Here is a 20,718-nt window from a genome sequence, read left to right as displayed (position 1 = left end):
GAGAAATCACTCATCTTTGGAAAAGAGAGTTCATTACAGAGAAATGGCTCTTTCCAAAATAAAAGCTATACTATACGCTTCTTCTGGGCAATATTCTCAGCTGCATATTAAACATATCAGGTCCCCATAAAGAGAATCATGTCCTAACAGCTGTCTAAATGACTCGGGTAAAGTTTGTAGCATGCGTGCTTGTTGTTTTTGTCTGCTTCCACTTGTCTTTGCACTAGGATGATGTCGGCGTAAATGTGCAGTCATATTCGTTGTGTTCCCACTAGAGCTGTCAGTGTTAACCTCGTTAAAATGACATTAACGCCATAACACCACAAATCTCCGTTAATGAGTTACCGGGGATCGCCCCTTGTGTGGGGCTGGATGGCGTCAACACATTAACAAGCAAGCTAACTGCGCTAACGCACTAATTCCCACAAATTGAGCATTGCGCAGCACATCCGACATACTGTTTTACTTTTGTCCATGACGCGCTTACCGTCATGCTTCACATGAAAACCAAGATAGTTTCAAACGCCAGATCTGAATGAGGGTGGGGGAGGCTCATTGAGGCAGTTGCCATGTTGCAACAAGCTTAGCTTCTGTCTCGCTAGCTTGCGCTGCACTCAGTGGATCTGCACTTGACAGTGCAGCCTAGGCAGAGTAGTCGAACGCAGATCCACTGAGCGCTCAACACAAACAGCATCGTCAGAAAAAAAGTTGATAAAATAAATTTAAAAAATTGTATTGTTCGATACATATACGTACCGAACCGAAAGCACTGCATCGAACGGTTCAATATCGATACGATATATATATATATACAGTGGGGCAAAAAAGTATTTAGTCAGCCACCGATTGTGCAAGTGCCCCCACCTAAAATGATGACAGAGGCCAGTAATTTGCACCAGAGGTACACGTCAACTGTGAGAGACAGAATGTGAAAAAAAAATCCATGAATACACATGGTAGGATTTGTAAAGAATTTATTTGTAAATCAGGGTGGCAAATAAGTATGTGGTCACCTCAAACATGGAAAATCTCTGGCTCCCACAGACCTGTAACGTCTTCTGTAAGACGCTTTTCTGTCCCCCACTCGTTACCTGTATGAATGGCACCTGTTCGAACTCATCATCTGTATAGAAGACACCTGTCCACAGCCTCAAACAGTCAGACTCCAAACTCCGCCATGGCCAAGACCAAAGAGCTCTCGAAGGACACCAGGAAAAGTATTGTAGACCTGCACCAGGCTGGGAAGAGTGAATCTACAATAGGCAAGCAGCTTGGTGTGAAAAAATCAACTGTGGGAGCAATCATCAGAAAATGGAAGACATACAAGACCACTGATAATCTCCCACGATCTGGGGCTCCACGCAAGATCTCATCCCGTGGGGTCAAAATGATCATGAGAACGGTGAGCAAAGATCCCAGAACCACACGGGGGGACCTGGTGAATGACCTGCAGAGAGCTGGGACCAAAGTAACAAAGGTCACCATCAGTAACACACTAAAACGGCAGGGAATCAGATCCCGCAGTGCCAGACGTGTTCCGCTGCTGAAGCCAGTGCATGTCCAGGCCCGTCTGAAGTTTGCCAGAGAGCACATGGATGATACAGCAGAGGATTGGGAGAATGTCATGTGTTCAGATGAAACCAAAGTAGAACTTTTTGGTATAAACTCAACTCGTCGTGTTTGGAGGACAAAGAATACTGAGTTGCATCCCAAGAACACCATACCTACTGTGAAGCATGGGGGTGGAAACATCATGCTATGGGGCTGTTTTTCTGCCAAGGGGACAGGACGACTGATCCGTGTTAAGGACAGAATGAATGGGGCCATGTATCGTGAGATTTTGAGCCAAAACCTCCTTCCATCAGTGAGAACTTTGAAGATGAAACGCGGCTGGGTCTTCCAACATGACAATGATCCAAAACACACTGCCCGGGCAACAAAGGAGTGGCTCCGTAAGAAGCATTTGAAAGTCCTGGAGTGGCCTAGCCAGTCTCCAGACCTCAACCCCATAGAAAATCTGTGGCGGGAGTTGAAAGTCCGTGTTGCTCGGCGACAGCCCCAAAACATCACTGCTCTGGAGAAGATCTGCATGGAGGAATGGGCCAAAATACCAGCTACTGTGTGTGCAAACCTGGTAAAGACCTATAGTAAACGTTTGGCCTCTGTTATTGCCAACAAAGGTTATGTTACAAAGTATTGAGTTGTATTTTTGTTATTGACCAAATACTTATTTGCCACCCTGATTTACGAATAAATTCTTTACAAATCCTACCATGTGTATTCATGGATTTTTTTTCACATTCTGTCTCTCACAGTTGACGTGTACCTCTGGTGCAAATTACTGGCCTCTGTCATCATTTTAGGTGGGGGCACTTGCACAATCGGTGGCTGACTAAATACTTTTTTGCCCCACTGTATATATATATATATTATGATATATATATATATATATATACATATATACATACATACATACATACATACATACATATACATACATATATCAGATGCAGCTGGATAGCGTAGTGGTTAGACTACACGCCTTTGGAGCAGAGGATCGCAAGTTCAATTCCTGTGTCATGCTAAGCAAGCCTACCGCAGACATGAGCGAGACAGATAAATATGAAGGCATGCCGGCTCGGACGTCGCCCGGATCAACAAGGTCGTCTTGTTCCCCTGACGACAAGTGGGCTACTGGAACAAGAAGGCATCGGTGGGCAAGAGATGAAAACAGGGCGTTGTTGGAATGCTACTACTCAAGTAACCCTGGCGGAAGGGGTTAAATGAATAGGATGAGGGACCTATGGATTCTTCGATACCCAACATCCACAATGACGGCGAAACAACTAGTAGCTCAGTGTTCCAACATTCGAAAGAAAGGACTGCTCTCACAGCTAGAGATTGACGAGGTACAACATAAATGCTATGTTGTATGTTGCAAGGAGGAGTCAGGACACCAGGTCAGGGGGGAGATATTATCACCCCCCACCCGAGATTGGGTACATAGCCCCAAGTGCGATAGGAGAAGGATCGTTGAGTGTGAGAGGAACTGACCTGAAAGATAGGATCATGGCCAAGCTTGAAACCTGGATCCCCCGTAGCCGGTTACCAAGATTACGTGAAGTACCCTCAGAAGGTCTGCTAGATGATGTCAATGATGATACCTACAACCACGATTACCGACACTAACAAGCTGATCTACAATACGGCAGCAGTGATCAGTGAGATGCTTGGCTACAAGTTGAACAGCCACAAGGGGCAGTACCCTCCATGGAGAAGGAGGCTAGAGGGCAAGAAAGTAGCACGAAGGGAGGTTAGCCAACTAACGGAGTTGCAGAAAGGCGTGACAAAGAAGGTGCATAAGAAATACAGCAAGCTGTCCATACCTGAGGCCTTGGAAACTGCCAAGCAAAGACTCACAGCCTTGGCCAGCCGCTTGAGGAGGTACACCAGAGAGATAGAAGGCAGGAGAATAAACCAGCTGTTCTCCACAGAACCAGCAAAGGTGTACTCTCAGTGGCAAGGGAACAATAAGAGAACAGCACCACCAAGGCTGGAGACGGAGCAATACTGGAAGAGCATATGGGAGAAGGACGCAACCCATAACGGCAATGCTCAGTGGCTAGTGGATCTGAGGGCAGACCATAGCGACCTCCCTGAACAGGGTCCAGTAACCATCACAGTGGCAGACATCCAAGAAAGGGTCTCCAGTATGAAGAGTTGGACAGCACCAGGGCTCGACATGGTTCACGCCTACTGGCTGAAGAAGCTGACTGCACTCCACGAGCTTCTGGCAGCACAAATGAACCAGCTGCTAGTTAACGAGAGACACCCGGAATGGCTAACCGAAGGTCGGACGGTCCTGATCCTCAAGGACCCCCAAAAGGGACCGGTCCCATCCAACTACCGACCAATAACCTGCCTCAGTACTACATGGAAGCTCCTGTCAGGCATCATATTGACTAAGATGAACAGGCACATGGGTCAATACATGAGCGGGGCACAGAAAGGGATCGGCAAGAATACCAGAGGTGCAAAACACCAGCTACTGGTAGACAGAACAGTCAGCCGAGACTGCAAGACCAGACTGACCAACCTGTGCACTGCCTGGATTGATTACAAGAAGGCCTATGACTCAATGCCCCACAGCTGGATACTGGAATGCCTAGAATTGTACAAGATCAACAGGACCCTTAGAGCCTTCATCAGGAACTCAATGGGGATGTGGCGTACAACACTAGAGGCCAACTCCAAGCCCATAGCACAAGTCACCATCAAGTGCGGGATCTACCAAGGAGATGCTCTGTCCCCACTGCTGTTCTGCATAGGCCTGAACCCCCTCAGTGAGATCATTAACAAGACTGGCTACGGATACCGACTACGAAACGGAGCGGTTGTCAGCCACCTCCTGTACATGGATGACATCAAGCTGTATGCCAAGAGTGAACGAGACATCGATTCACTGATACACACTACCAGGCTATACAGCAATGACATTGGAATGTCGTTCGGACTGGAGAAGTGTAGTCGGATGGTAACAAAGAGAGGGAAGGTAGTCAGAACATTGCAGACATAGAGGACAGTTACAAGTACCTGGGGATCCCGCAGGCGAATGGGAACCATGAAGAGGCCGCTAGGAAAGCTGCAACCACCAAGTGCCTGCAGAGGGTCAGGCAAGTCCAGAGGAGTCAGCTGAATGGTAAGAACAAGATCCGGGCCATCAACACCTACGCCCTGCCCGTGATCAGGTACCCTGCTGGGGTAATAGGCTGGCCAAAGGAGGAGATAGAAGCCACTGACATAAAGACAAGAAAGCTCCTGACCATGCATGGAGGGTTTCACCCCAAGTCCAGCACCCTGAGGCTGTACGCTAAGCGGAAGGAAGGAGGGTGAAGGTAACGGTGGTCCCCGTGGTAATCGGAGCACTAGGTGCGGTGACTCCCAAGCTAGGCGAGTGGCTCCAGCAGATCCCAGGAACAACATCGGAGATCTCTGTCCAGAAGAGCGCAGTCCTGGGAACAGCTAAGATACTGCGCAGGACCCTCAAGCTCCCAGGCCTCTGGTAGAGGACCCGAGCTTGAAGGATAAACCGCCCGCAGGGGCGTGCTGGGTGTTTATATATATCATAGTCTATAAGTTTCTGATTTTCTTTAGCCCACATTATTAAACATTACAGTTATGTAAAAAATATAGTTCATATAATAAATATGTATGTACCCCAATAAGTATAAAATCCACAAAGCTACACAGCATTAGTTAACAAATACAAGTCTAACATAGGTTTCACACTCTTTGTTTAATTTGAAAATTTTTTTCTTTTTTCTTTATTCATTATCAGATGTTCATAAAGGAAAGCTGGTTACATCAACTCATGCCTTACGTTGCAGTACAGCCACCAGCCTGCACTAGCTTTGGGCAGGACCGAGTCATTGAGTTTAATAAAAGCAGAGGAGGGGGGCTCTGTTCTCTTTTTCTCAAGACATCAAGACTATTATCCAACATTGGTCATGATTTTAATGCTCGTTAAGTGTTCAGTTAGTGCTCATGCCTAGCCTTCATGTCAGACCAAAGGACTAGCAATGTGTTTAGGTTTTTACGTTTTATTGTATTATTCTGACTCTTTAATTCCTCCACAGAGTCACAGAGTCCACAGAGCTTCCCAGTGCTCAGTCTGCCCAGCAGCATCACACACACCTGGACTCTATATTTATGGTCTGTATATGTACAACAACTACTTTTACATCTATTCTGTTCACAGTCCTCTCCATGCTGGGTTCTGACTCAGAACATAATGTTGGATGTTCATGGTCAGAATGGATATGTTGTAAGGCTAGCTTAGAAGACAAGGAGAAAAATAATGTTGTGAATTTGCTGCAATGGTGATTTTTTTTTTGATTTACTTAAAAGTAAAAAGCAGAATCTTAAAATGAATGAGATATTTTACAGGAACTCAGCTGTTGAAGGACAGGAGTAATATGCTCCATGGAAAGCATTGTGGCAATTACACGAGCATTTGCAGTTTGCACAAGCTGAAGTCTGTGGAGAAGTTTCTGTAGTAAAGGAACAACACTGACAACTCTGCAAGCTTGTGATCTGGAAGTTTTGAACTGCACATACTAATTATGATCTGAGAGATACAATGTAAACCAGGCATAGGAAGGCCACTGTATTACAGGCAGAGAGTGCCCAGATCGAGGAATACAAGTATTAGTAAATAACTTGTTATTGTGACCAGGCTGTCTCTGCACTGTGAAGTGGCCTAAAAAACAGACTGAAATTTTTCAAATGGATGATTGGTAGTAACAGTAAATCTGTACATCAAAATCTTTCAATAATTTTCGAAAGAAGAGGTAAATATGCATTTGGATGGATAACTGGCATTATTGCTATTTTAAGAGGTAGAGGGGAAAAGATGCATGTTAGGGAAATGTGAATAATCTCAATTTTTAAAGAAGAGGGACAATTAACAGTGTTAAACCAACTGTGTTGGAAATGGGTCAAGGCATCAGGTAGAAGGTTTAGATTAATTAATAAATCAATATATTTCTTCAGCAATTGGAGTGTCTGAAAGGAAATAGAAAGTAAGGAAAGAATATGTACTATATTTATATAGATTACGTTGAGAGAGCTGCTGATGTATATTAGTAATGTTAAATTCCAATTCTTTGATCTTTGGGCTGAAGAACAACACTCGGTATATAAATGCTCAATCAACGATCTCTTTATTTCATACAATTCTTATTTTTCCATACAAACAATTTGTATGGAAAAAACAATGGGGAGATGTGCATGAAGAGGGTCACAGCAGATCTCGAAATGTCTGACTGTTTCTCACATTCTTATAGCTTTGGCCCCCCTTCCACAGTCATAAAACCTAAACATCCACATTCTTTCTCTCTCAGTGAGCCTAAGTTATGACCTTGGCTTCCTGTGCAGTATGTTCTGTTCTTTTCTAATCAGACAAATAAGGCCATGATTCTCTGAAAACAGTGTTTCTTATGAATCAGCAGTATAATAATATAACAATGCAAATCGGTTTAATAAATGTAATAGTTGTCACCTTCTGCTAAGTCAGGAGAATAATGCAACCTAAAACTACTTAATGATTTCACAATCTTTAATTATAACGTGGCATAAGATAATATAATAATCTCACAGTAATCATAGTACTTAAAAAGTCCTTAGAAGTATTACACTGCTCAGTATATAATCTTTAGAACTGGAACACACACAGTTTTCTGTGGTCATCCACGAACTGTTCTAGGACCAGTAGTGCTAGCATCAATGCCCAAGTATTGGATTCACTTGGGATTCTTCCCGGAAGACCATCACCACTGGTTCCGAAACAGTCAGATGACGGTTCGCGTGGGCCCGAAGCTGTACAATGCTGCTGAGAGATGGCTGTAGACCGGGCCATCAGAAGGGGAGGCATTGATGCTAGCACTACTGGCCCTAGCTCTAGGAGGGAGAGAGAGAGAGAAAGAGAAGGAGGGAAAGAGAGCGGGAGAGAGACATATGAACAATTTTCTGGAATTGTGCATTTCCCATTTCCTCCTTTGGACAGTGTAGCTCTGATACAGAAAAATGTCTGAATTTCTTTTTTTTAAGGTTTCAATTTATTGGGGGATTGTGTTTATTGCACATAAATAAACTCGTTTGATGTAAGGTAGCTTTTCTTATACTCTTTCTTTCTCGCTTCTGGGTAATTCATACAGTATTCTGTTCCAGATACTTGAGGATAAAATCATCTCTTTTGTGAAAAACGAGCTGAAGAAGATTCAGAGAGATCTCAGGCCCAAGGGCCTAGAAAGCTGTTCACCTGACCAATGTGAGGATGAGGTATTACAGGGTGAGGATGAGGAGCAGAGTAAGAGCAGCAGAGAAGCATTTGTGAAGATCACAGTCGACTTCCTGAAGAGAATGAATCAGAAGGAGCTGGCTGAGTGCCTGCAGAGCGGTGAGATTATTTATCTAAATATTTATGCTTCTGGAACAATAGAAAATGACTTAAGGAATATACAAAAATTCAAATTCAAAATATGTAGAGTTAGAAATCCTTTATTTATGTATTTTCACTAATGGTTATTTTAGGAACCACAACAAAAAATTTCCAATGGTGTCAGCCCATGCTTAAATTTAAGCTAAAGAAGAAGTTCCAGCGTGTCTTTGAGGGGATCGCTAAAGCAGGAAACCCAAACCCTCTGAATCAGATCTACACAGAGCTCCACATCACAGAGGGAGGGACTGCAGAGATGAATAATGAACACGAGGTCAGACAGATTGAAACAGCATCCAGGAAACCAGACAGACCAGAAACAACAATAAGAAAAGAAGACATCTTTAAAGCCTCACCTGGAAAAGATGAACCAATCAGAACAGTGCTGACAAAGGGAGTGGCTGGCATTGGGAAAACAGTCTTAACACAGAAATACACCCTGGACTGGGCTGAAGACAAAGCCAACCAGGACATCCAGTTCATATTTCCATTCACTTTCAGAGAGCTGAATGTGCTGAAAGAGGAAAAATTCAGCTTGGTGGAACTTGTTCATCACTTCTTTACTGAAACCAAAGAAGCAGGAATCTGCAGCTTTGAAGACTTCCAGGTTGTGTTCATCTTTGATGGTCTGGATGAGTGTCGACTTCCTCTGGACTTCCACAAAACTACAATCCTAACTGACCCTAGAAAGTCCACCTCAGTGGATGTGCTGCTGATAAACCTGATCAGGGGGAAACTGCTTCCCTCTGCTCACCTCTGGATAACCACACGACCTGCAGCAGCCAATCAGATCCCCTGTGACTGTGTTGACATGGTGACAGAGATCAGAGGGTTCATTGACCCACAGAAGGAGGAGTACTTCAGGAAGAGATTCAGAGATAAGGAGCAGGCCAGCAGGATCATCTCCCACATCAAGACATCAAGAAGCCTCCACATCATGTGCCACATCCCAGTCTTCTGCTGGATCACTGCTACAGTTCTGGAGGATGTGCTGGAAACCAGAGAGAGAGGACAGCTGCCCAAGACCCCAACTGAGATGTACATCCACTTCCTGGTGGTTCAGGCCAAAGTGAAGAAGGTCAAGTATGACGGAGGAGCTGAGACAGATCCACTCTGGAGTCCAGAGAGCAGGAAGATGATTGAGTCTCTGGGAAAACTGGCTTTTGATCAACTGCAGAAAGGAAACCTGATCTTCTATGAATCAGACCTGACAGAGTGTGGCATCGATATCAGAGCAGCCTCAGTGTACTCAGGGGTGTTCACACAGATCTTTAAAGAGGAGAGAGGACTGTACCAGGACAAGGTGTTCTGCTTCATCCATCTGAGTGTGCAGGAGTTTCTGGCTGCTCTTCATGTCCATCTGACCTTCATCAACTCTGGATTCAATCTGCTGGAAGAACAACAAAGAACCTCCAAGAAGTCTCAAACAAGAGAATCTGCAGAGAAACACTTCTACCAGAGTGCTGTAGACAAGGCTTTACAGAGTCCAAATGGACACCTGGACTTGTTCCTCCGCTTCCTCCTGGGTCTTTCACTGCAGACCAATCAAGCTATCCTACATGGCCTGCTGCCACAGACAGGAGGTAGCTCACAGACCAATCAGAAAACAGTCCAGTACATCAAGAAAAAGCTCAGTGAGAATCTGTCTGCAGAGAAAAGCCTCAATCTGTTCCATTGTCTGAATGAACTAAATGATCGTTCTCTAGTGGAGGAGATCCAACAGTCCCTGAGATCAGGAAGTCTCTCCACAGATAAAGTGTCTCCTGCTCAGTGGTCAGCTCTGGTCTTCATCTTACTGTCATCAGAAAAAGATCTGGATGTGTTTGACCTGAAAAAATACTCTGCTTCAGAGGAGGCTCTTCTGAGGCTGCTGCCAGTGGTCAACGTCTCCAACATAGCTCTGTAAGTAAACATACCACCCAGACCCATACAATGGACCCAAAGCTTTTCTTTAACTCCTCAAAAATATGAATGAATGTTCTGCTCCTGCAAACTTCTCTCATTAGTTCTCACTGTCTGATGCTGTCAACTAAATTATCTCTATCATTACACACAGAGTTCTAACTTTGTTCTTTGTATGTTATAAAATCCAGCATAAAAAGTATGCCAGCCTTGCTGGTATACTGCAATATAATCCAGTCTTTAAGTCTCACGTCATTAGCTGTTTCCGGGCCCAAACTCCGCTTCAGGTCCCAAATCCAATTGAACACCGTAGCATCACTGAGAGTTAAAAACTGTCTAAATCCTTTCATCTTTAATAAAATGATCAATCAGGCTGCTCTACCAGGTGTAACAATTTACTTTAAAATCCAGGCATCCGTGAAAACAGAATTTATAAAATTCAACTCAATTGGAAGTTACCATAGACTTAGCTCGCTAGTTTCCACCGAAACATAATATAATCACAGTGAAGCTGGAGCATGAACGCTAACTTTTTTCCACTTGATAAAAGTGGAATAGAGAAGGCAGCCATAACAACAGGTCCATAAATGATTGTCCCGATTGTTTGGGACAAATGCAATTGCATGGCAGGATGCTGTAAACAGAGTCAGGAGAACATTCTCCTGACTCTGTTCACAAAACAAGGTTAGTCATTAATATACTGCTGCATGGGCTGGGCTGTAGATACATCGTAAGGTTTTTAAACTGAGCTTTAAAACATGCTGCTGATGAATAGTGGCGATACAAACAGAGAGAGGCCCACAGTGATCACTGACTTTATTTAGGGTGTTGTTCAGATGAAATAGAACAGAATATAAAACATGTTAAAAACACAACAGCTATAATAAATACAGAGTAGTTTTTGCCTGGAAGCAGGGTTCAGGTACGTCATCACTTCAAGACCGGATAGGTATCATATACCCTAGCTTTTGATTTTCTGTTATTGGTTCTAAGAAAATTCGTACTGATTCTGGAAAAAAAAATCTTTCTCCACACACTTAATATTGATTGCATTTTTCCCAGTTTTAAATGAGTGTTTTTGGTGTAACATTGTCACCCAGAAGTCTATCTGCACTAACAACATAATTGAGCTGTCAACAACAAGTACCTCCAGTTAATCAAAATAACAACATTAGCCCGATTCTTCAGTTCCTCCTTCCAGGTGTACACGACTCAAGTTGTTCACTCGTAATCTTGTCTAAGAGTTCCATTCTTTCTTTACAATGCATTTAATTTAGTCAGAAAACTGTAACTACTGGAAGGCAGCTTGTATCAAACAGAAGATGCAACAACGTTCAGTTTGTAGTGAAATATACATTATTTTTAAACTATATCTAGGAACAAAAGTCATAGATATGCTAATTTGGAAATTATGTTCACCTGTGTCAGTGAGTGTTGATCTGTTATCATTACAAGTACTAGCTCCTCACTTGTTTACAAAGTAAGTTCAAAATGTTTATTTTTCAACACTTGCATTTTAAGTTGTTACATGCCAACAGATGTGGGATTCAATAAATCCTGCATAATTGTTAACCTTGCTGTTGTCCTCCTCCTTCATTGATTTAGGTTGTCTGGTGTTGTTGTGTCCCCCCCCACCCGCCTTAGCCCACCACCACCACCACCATGGTGGTTCATAAATAAGAATACAGTCGTATTCTTATTTATGAAGTGCACATGCAAATGTTTGTGTTTTTTGTACCACTTGAATATAAGCCATTTCATTTGTTCAGATTGTCAGGATGTAACCTCTGTGAGAGAAGCTGTGAAGCTCTGTGCTCAACTCTCAGCTCTCAGTCTTCTAGCCTGGAAGAGCTGGACTTGAGTAACAATGACCTCCAAGATTCGGGAGTAAAGCTTCTATCTGCTGGATTGAAGAGTCCAACTTGTACACTAAAAAGTCTCAGGTCAGGATTGTTTTTTTGTTTTTTTTAATCTATATTAGAAAATCTGATTTTCCTGTCCATTTTTTTTCGGGTTTTTTTTTGCCTGTCCCATTTGGTTCTTTAGCCGTCAGAATTGTTGTCTGAATGCCAACAAGGATACCCAATGGATTTACTTTACTAAGTGGATCATCACGGCCTTGCCGTATTGGTCCATTTGATCGACCTTTGTTGTTAATATTTATTTTATTTTATTTTATTTTCAGTTGTTACAGATGGGAAAGACATGACTAGGGGATAGGAAAGGGAGAAAGAAAGATGAAGGAAAAGAAAAACAGAGGGGAAGAGAGACAGTGAGAAAGGGCACTTAAAAAGAGAAAGAGAGAGAAAAAAAACTCCTGAATCACCTGTTGAGAGAAACAGAAGACAAAACAAGCAAAAAAAGAAAGCAACATAATAAACACAACACCATCGCATTAATCTAGCTAAGTGTAAACAGCAGTAAATACTAAATATTGAATGTTGTGGAGCAGCACGCAGGACCGACAGCGCACAATGTGCTTTGAGGTAGCCAAGAAAGGTGTAGTTTATGTCTATGGACAGTGAACACCCATGTGTACACCTGTGTGGATCAGCGCGCTTGTATTCAAAAGGTTTCCCCATGTAACGATCTGCTAGAGGGTGTAGGGAGCCATAGCCCCGTCCCCAGGGCATGAAGCAGGCATGGAGGAGATCCAGGCCCCAGAGTGCGAGAGCCCAAGGAGGACCACTGGAGGGGCATCCATGCCACCCACCTGGGAAGAGCTGAGGAGAGCCCCAGACGAGGGGTCACCTAGAAGCCACGGAGCAGAAGCCAGAGGGGGCTGCACTGGTGTGCCCGCCGGCTCTGCTGGCAGCCAGCTGTGCCAGAGTGAACTGAGCCGCAGGCCCAGAGGCCGGAGGCCTGGGGGGGTCCCCTACACCCCGGAAGAGGCCTGACCGAGCAACAGGCGCCACGCCCCGCCAAGTAGCCACCGGGAGTGAGCTGGTACATACCTGAGCGCCCAGCCCCGGACACGAAGAACCACCAATGCACCAACCCCTGAGGGCATCAGCCACCGGCAGGGAGCGTGGTGAGGGGAGATAGGCCTCCATACTTTGGAGGGCCTGGGAGTTCCCAGAGAGGTGGAGTCTAAGACCCGACCTGACATATAGACACAGACAAACAGGCACACACAGACACAAACATGCATTCCCAGCCTCATGCACACATATACAAATATTCAGCACTCACCCAATGTAAAGATAGACACAAATGGACATTGTACACACAATCACACTCCCCAAACAAACTCTATACCCCGGGTCCAGGTACCCTTGCCCCCAGAGGGGGAAACAGCACTTAGACCCAGGAGATGTTACCCTTTCCCCTGGGGTGGAGGCAAGCAGACCGACTGTCCATTATTTTTTAAATTACTGATGAGCATGAACATGTGTCAGGGTCCTGGGTCATTTGACCCAGCGTTTTGTGTTTATCATTATTATGATATTATGTACGCTGTTAAGCGCCAGGAGTATTGCTATGATTTATGCATTGGGGAAACCAAACAACGTCTGCCTAAGCAGATGACACAAGACAGAAGAGCTAACTTGTCAGGCCAGGACTCAACAGTCTATTTACACCTACAGGCCAGTGGACACTCTTTAAATGATGAGGATGTACACATCCTGGACAGGGAGGAACGCTGGTTTGAACACGGAGTCAAGGAGGCCATTTACGTGAAAAGGGAAAGACCATCTCTAAATCAAGGAGGGGGCCTAAGGGTACATCTGTCTCCATCTTACAATGCTTTGATTGCAGCCATTCCCCAACTCTCTGTGAATGATACTCATGGCCATTGATCAGTGGTCTTTCATCATTTGTTGTTGATACTACTAATTATCAAGAAACTGACCTCACAGGCCATTCAGTGGACTGGTTTCATTTATTGTGCAAATGTACTGTTTATAAGGTTGGGGAAACTTGCTGTCAGCTGAGACTGAAGAAGTCACTTGACAAAACATTTCTCCCACTGAAAACACTACATCTAGATGAACAGAAGCAACCTTTTGAAATAATTTACCTAGATGATTGATGCATCAAGACATTTTTTAAAGCTTAAATTATGCAAAACAATTGATGGACAACTGACCACATCTGCAAAATAATTTCTAATGGATTGCATTTTTATAAAGCGCTTTTCGAGACCCTCAAAGCGCTTTAAAATTCCACTATTCATTCACTCTCACACACTGGTGGAGGCAAGCTACAGTTGTAGCCACAGCTGCCATAGGGCAGACTGACAGAAGCGAGGCTGCCATATCGCGCCATCGGCCTCCCTGGCCAACACCAGTAGGAAGTAGGTGAAGTGTCTTGCCCACGGACACAACGACAGAGACTGTCCGAGCCAGGGCTCGAACCGGCAACCTTCCTATTACAGGACGAACTGCCAACTCTTGAGCCACGATCGCCCAATAATATCCTGGAGGACAGTGAGAAGAATTTGGAAGGGTTCCAATAATACACTGACTGCTTCAATTCAATTCAATTCAAAAATTTTATCGATCCCAATGGTTGACCCCAAAGGGAATTGGGGCAGGTATTTTTATTTATTTTTTTCTTCAACGCTATAGTCATGAAAAAGACCCAGATCTTTTCTTTCCCAGCCAAGAACAAGATGTTTTCCAAGAGAAGTTGCTGGAACAACATGGCAGACCAGTAAAGACATCCTGGAATCAATCGCTAAGTAATTTTCCAGCAATAGTGCTGGGTTGACTCTACACAGGAAATTCGAATCCATGAAGAGATCTTTATAATCCTGCAAGCAGGTGGAAACACTCACTGCTGAAAATGCCTTGCTATGGGGCTCGGTCAAGTCTCTAACTGAGAATGTCACCCAGCTCAGTAAAGATACCAAAAAAATAAAAGAGACTGTCATCGATCTCCAGACTCGTAGCACGAGAGACAAGCTGGTGTTTTCAGGCATTTCAGGCCTTCATTAAGACCCACCTGAAGTTTCTAGAGGATGCTGTGAAAAGCATCTGCTTCGAAAAGAATCCACCAGATGGGAACCAGGATGACTGACGTCTAAAGCGTGCATACTTATTGTGACCAAATGGATACATTTAAGAGAAGGAACTAAAAGTAACTGACTTTAGCATAACTGACTAGTTTTCTAGTTTTACTAGATTTACCAGTTTTCTTTCTACTACATGTTTTTCTCCTGCTCTTCCCTCCAACATCTATCTTGTCTTATCCATGTCATTTCATAAATTCAGTCATGTCATAATAGATAAATCAGTCTCCACTGCATAACTTTGGTGATTAGTTTTCTAGTTTTTATCTCTCAACCCCCAGTCTTACCTCTTTTCATGTTTTCCTGTTAAGTCACAAACAACTTATTTGGGAGATTATGCATATCACGGCACTGCGTCGGTGACCAAGTGTTCTGAGTTTTGTACCTTTCCTTTTGATTTTATCATGGTCTATGACTTTGTGTTTTGGTTTCTGTCCTAGTATTTCTAGCTCCCTAGTTCTGTAATACTTCTAGTTCTCAGGTTTTGTTACTTGGTTTCACAGTGTCTACTGTGTCTTTTTGTCCCACATTTCAGGACTGTTTGTTCTGTCTCCCCACTCTCTGTTAAGTTTACATGTCTAGAGTTCAGTCTGTGTGTTTCCTGTTTTGCTTTGAAGGTCCGTGTCTCATGTCAGTGTTTCTAGTTTTGCTTCCCTTGTCTCATCTAGCCTGATTACTCCCAGCTGTTCTCTCCTTCTGTGTCTCATTCCCTCGTTATCTTTCAGTGTATTTAAGCCCTGTATTTCTCTTTAGTCAGTGTTACGATCTCCCTCATGGCTGTGTTCCTCTCCTGGTGTTTCTTTGTGTCAGTTTAGTATATCCCAGTGTAGTTTTCGGTTTTGTATGCTTTTCCCCTGCCGACAAATAAGGCTGTGGTTCTTTGAGGTTATTCCTTGTGTCTGAGAGTCTGTATTTGGGTCCTTCCCCTGCCTGCACACAGCCGTTTCATGACAATGTGCTGTTTGTTGCTTTTTCCCGTCCTTCTCACCCCTTCCCTCACCACACTTTCTTATACCCGATTAACATGTTTTATCCTCTTCAATTGAATAGGAATTGAATTTCATATTCAATTCCTAGTCATCACATGCAGCATTCAACATCACTACACAACTATGGGCATAGAAAGGTTTAAGTCAATGACTAGCACATTTCTGCATCAGAGAATAAATCAGCAATAACAATAACAAAAAACAATATCAAATAAAACGATGTTCTGTGCAGTCTTTACAGATGGATTGTTGTTTTGTGTGTCTGCAGTCTGTCAGGCTGTCTGATCACAGAGGAAGGCTGTACTTCTCTGGCCTCAGCTCTGAGCTTCAACCCCTCCCATCTGAGAGAGCTGGATCTGAGCTACAATCATCCAGGTGACTCAGGAATGAAGCAGCTGTTGGCTGGACTGAAGGATCCAGGCTGGAGACTGGACACTCTCAGGTATGGAGAGAATGTCTGATAGAGGAGGAAGAACTGGAAACATTTCCTGTGTCCTTCACTCACTTCCTGTTTGTTTAATGCAGATGTGACATGAACAGTCACATACAGTAACTTTGTTCATTTGCTTTGTAACAAAAATTCTGGTAACATTTTATAACATGACCTGCAGGTGTAAGTGCCTGGTAATTAAGTAAAATTTGCAAGTAATAAGTTGGGTGTTTGGCAGAAACAATAAAAAAAAAAATCATAATTGCACTTACAAGTATATATGGCTCCAACAAGCTTATATGAATTCCTGACAACATCAGCCAGGTGTGTGGGCTAGTAAAGTGTGGCCATGTTAAATGTTTTAATGTGTTTTGCATGCTGCATGAACAGCTTTAGATAAACTGAAAACAGAGAAAAAAACAAGGCTGTGAACAATGTTCCCTCTAATTTTTCATGTGTCTGAGCGAACACACAAACTCCCTGAGCGATCCCTTGGACCACTGTGAGCGACATCAGACGTGTTCACTGTGGTCACGCCAGCATCAAATCCATCCAAGTTACATGGTTAAAATAATCAAATTACAGCGTTTACATTTATGTTAGACTACTTTTAAAGTGCTTTAGCCCACTTACAATAAAAATGTAAAAAAAAAATTTAGTCATTGGCCTGTGTAGTATGTTAACACTATTGGAAGTAAAAATAACTTGAACTCCAATTTTGAAAACACAACTTTCTTTTCTTTTTTTTTTTTTTATAAAGCTCTGACTTGTATTATGAGCATGAGTCTGTGGTCTGGGAGAGAGTCCTGTAACTCTCTGTCTGCAAAATACAGTATATAATGACCAATGTTGGGCAATTAATTATATAGTTACTCCTCAAAAAAGTAACTCAGTTTGGCAAACAAAGTTTTTTGCAGTTATTTATTTTTTTTAAATGCAGCCAAGACGTTTTTAAATAAACATTTCAAACTATTTACAGAACAATCAGCTGTTCTGCATCAAATTTGATGCCACACAAATTATTTGTGCCACTCCAAAAAATAATTTCTGTCCACTATGAGATAAAGGAGAACACCTGATACCTGCAGGCCTGACAACAGGAGATGTATCACTCCTGTAACACCTGTAACATTCAGCAGTCGCCTCATTGTTCTGACACACACAACAAAACCATTGACTACACTACACACTAACTACACACTAACTACACAAGATTTGCGCTAAACGTCTCAAATCTCTCACATCTCAAAACACCGCCGTCACTCCTAAAACTTCCTCCCATTTCTTAACAACTAGATGCCACGTTGCTATATCATTTTTTGATTGGTCGACATGGTACTTTTTTGGACCAATAGGAAAGGGAGAGAGGGGTGGGGGTTTGTTTTTGCTCACAGGCTTTCGAGTCTTTTTTCTTATAAAATGCCGTTTTTACAGTTTCTTCCCGCAGTAAATATAAACAACGACAGTATTCAGGAAGAAAACCAAACATTGCAGATTTTTTTATTATAACTCTGGTTTTACGTGGCCTATCAACACAATTTAAAAACTGGTATAAAGTCCACACTTTTTCCGTCAATTGTGCCGTCTGTCCTGCTCACATCTCCAATGGTTGTACACGTTGTCATTAACGTGGCTTCACTCCACATCAGCCACGCCGCTTTGCTAGCTAAAACACCGGTGTCGGTACATAAGGACGCTGTCATAGCCTGTCGATGACGTTGATTAGCTGCATATATACGAATTTGAATCGCATGATTGGCTGGACTATGGGATAAGGTGGCATCGTTCTAATGCCATACTGGAGCAGCCAGTCACTTACTGACTAACACTGCAAAACAGAATTGTTAAAGTATTAATTTTAATTATAATTCAGGTTAGATTTTTTTTGTGCGCAACACAGATTTTCTGTGCGCAGAGACCGTGCCAGCAGTGCGCAATTGCGCACGTGCGTAGCTTAGAGGGAACATTGGCTGTGAATCATTTGTCTGTGTGTGTGTGACAAGGAGGCAGACAGGAACAGATGACATTTAGAAATGGCAGCATAAATACTTCAAACTCTGATCTTAGCAGGATTAGCTTATCATACTGTATGGGCTCCATTAAAATCAATATTTCATTCTCATTCACTTTTTGACACCAATAACAAAAATATTTGTACTTGAGAACACATTTATTGTGTATTCAGCTGTAAATGCAGAGTTTGTCAGAAAAATCCTGAGCAGTGTAAAGTAGTGTACTTAGCATTAGCTGTTTACCTGCTGAAAGAACAGGGGAAACTTTTCAAATTATCATTTGCTATTAACAAGGGCAGTTTGATCCACATATATATTGAAGTCTTTTTGTGAAAATGTTGGACTGTTCCTTTATCAGTGTCTAACAGTATGTGTATGAGAGCCATGTAATGTCCATGTGTGCATGCTGAAAGAGGCTGTGTTGGTCTGACCCCCCTCCTCCTTTCAGGGTGGAGCCTGCTGGAGTCCGATGGTTGAGACCAGGTCTGAGGAAGTGTAAGTGTGTTTTTAATGTGATTCATGAAAACAAAGCAGCACACATTCAACCATCTTCAAACTGTCACATCTGATAGGTTTGTAGCTTAAACCTATTTGCTGGAACGTTGAAGGCAATGTAATTACACAGCAAGAACAAGACACAAGTAGGCAACGTTCTTTGTGTTACTCATGCATGAGGAGGCCTGTCTGGAGCCAAGTGTCGTTCCACCCACTTGACCTCCATCAGACTCTCAGCCAGGTTCCCCATAGCACTCCTTTTATTGTGGTTACATGAATATGCATAGGTTCATTAACATATAACATCTTACAAAGGTATACATGTGAACAAAGAATACGTTGTCTGTGTGTGTGTGTGTGTGTGTGTGTGTGTGTGTGTGTGTGTGTGTGCGTGCGTCTATGTGGTATGGATGGACATTTGACCTGACACTGTACCTGTGTGTGGGGTCAAGATGTGACCCAGGAGTCTAGCAGTCCATCTAAACAAAAGGCTCTTATGCTTAACCAGATACAGAGTGGGTGTCCTCCTATACCATAAAACAATAAGACAAGGCACGGCCTCTCCCATGCTCCAAGAATTCCAGAGTGCTCTGGAATGCACACAAAGCCTTTTACAGCCTACTGAAGCCTACATCCTATCACTACACAATCCATTATACACCTCTAAGCATATATGGTTAAATATTTCTAAGCATAAATGACAATCACAATACAAATCCAACAACATCACTCATTCACATCTCTGATGTCAGGAGTCATCATCAAAGTATCAATCAATGAACAGATGATGGATCAATAACTGCAGCTGGATTGTGTTTGTTCTCTCCATCAGATTCCTGTCAACTCACAATCGACACAAACACAGTAAACACAAACCTCAAACTGTCTGACAACAACAAGATGGTAACAGGTGTGAAGGAGGTTCAGTCATATCCTGATCATCCAGACAGATTTGAAGTTTGGTCTCAGCTGCTGTGTAGAAATGGTCTGACTGGTCGCTGTTACTGGGAGGTCGAGTGGAGCGGACACGTTTATATATCAGTGAGTTACAGAAGAATCAGGAGAAAAGGAGACAGTTATGACTGTTTGTTTGGAAACAATGATCAGTCCTGGAGTCTGATCTGCTCTGAAGATGGTCCTTATTCCACCACTCATAATAAGATATCAGCCCCCATCTCCCCCTCTTCCTCCTCTTCCTCTGTCTCTAACAGAGTAGCGGTGTATGTGGACTCTCCTGCTGGCACTCTGTCCTTCTACAGAGTCTCCTCTGACACTCTGATCCACCTCCACACCTTCAACACCACCTTCACTGAAACTCTTTATCCTGGGTTTAGACTCTATTCTTATCCTCCTGGTGCCTCAGTGCGTCTGTGCTGAGTTGAGTGTAAAGAGTGTCTTCCTGTTAGAGAAACACTCTGGTACAGACTGAACTATCTGTTCAAGAGTCAATGTTCCCTCTAATTTTTCATGTGTCTGAGCGAACACACAAACTCCCTGGTCCCTTGGACCACTGTGAGCAACATCAGACGTGTGCACTGTGGTCACAGCAGCACTGAATCCATCCAAGTTACATGTTTATTAAAATAATCAAATTACAGCATTTACATTTATGTTAGTCTACTTTTAAACTGCTTTAGCCCACTTACAATGAAAATTTAAAAAAAAATCTTGTTCATGACCTGTGCAGTATGTTAACACTATTGGAAGTAAAAATAACTTGAACTCCAATTTTGAAAACACAACTTTCTTTTTTCTTTTTTTTATATACAGCTCTGACTTGTATTATGAGTCTGTGGTCTGGGAGAGAGTCTGTAACTCTCTGTCTGCAAAATACAGTATATAATGACCAATGTTGGGCAATTAATTATATAGTTACTTCT

At 42.9% G+C, this 20,718-nt stretch overlaps 3 protein-coding genes across 3 annotated transcripts in view; 2 read left to right on the top strand and 1 right to left on the bottom strand.

Annotated features, from left to right (window-relative positions):
• LOC134624309 (nucleotide-binding oligomerization domain-containing protein 2-like) overlaps positions 1-20,718 on the bottom strand; it is a 1,192,597-nt gene that overhangs the window by 27,183 nt on the left and 1,144,696 nt on the right. The window contains exon 11 of the mRNA XM_063469278.1: positions 14,675-14,719. Within this exon, the coding sequence (XP_063325348.1) occupies positions 14,675-14,719 (45 nt within the window). The remainder of the gene's footprint in view (positions 1-14,674; positions 14,720-20,718) is intronic.
• Positions 8,016-10,091, top strand: LOC134624323 (protein NLRC3-like). The gene has a single exon (XM_063469298.1). It carries the CDS (start codon positions 8,079-8,081, stop codon positions 9,900-9,902), a length of 1,824 nt encoding a protein of 607 aa, XP_063325368.1. The 5' UTR covers positions 8,016-8,078; the 3' UTR covers positions 9,903-10,091.
• LOC135932507 (neoverrucotoxin subunit beta-like) lies at positions 16,025-20,437 on the top strand. The gene is made up of 4 exons (XM_065469995.1): positions 16,025-16,038; positions 16,170-16,343; positions 18,792-18,838; positions 19,671-20,437. Exons 1-4 carry the CDS (start codon positions 16,025-16,027, stop codon positions 20,213-20,215), a joined length of 780 nt encoding a protein of 259 aa, XP_065326067.1. The 3' UTR covers positions 20,216-20,437.

This window comes from Pelmatolapia mariae, linkage group LG3_W (genome assembly GCF_036321145.2).
Source record: "Pelmatolapia mariae isolate MD_Pm_ZW linkage group LG3_W, Pm_UMD_F_2, whole genome shotgun sequence".
Taxonomy (NCBI): Eukaryota; Metazoa; Chordata; class Actinopteri; order Cichliformes; family Cichlidae; genus Pelmatolapia; species Pelmatolapia mariae.
The sequence above is the reverse complement of the archived record's forward strand: the minus strand, read 5'-3'. Positions and strand labels throughout refer to the sequence as shown.

Coding starts and splice junctions, on each gene's coding strand:
- LOC134624323 (XM_063469298.1), top strand. CDS start 8,079: ATGGTTATTTTAGGAACCACAACAAAAAATTTCCAATGGTGTCAGCCC.
- LOC135932507 (XM_065469995.1), top strand. Junction 16,344..18,791: donor TGGAGACTGGACACTCTCAG/GTATGGAGAGAA, acceptor TCCTCCTTTCAG/GGTGGAGCCTGCTGGAGTCC. Junction 18,839..19,670: donor GAGACCAGGTCTGAGGAAGT/GTAAGTGTGTTT, acceptor TCTCTCCATCAG/ATTCCTGTCAACTCACAATC.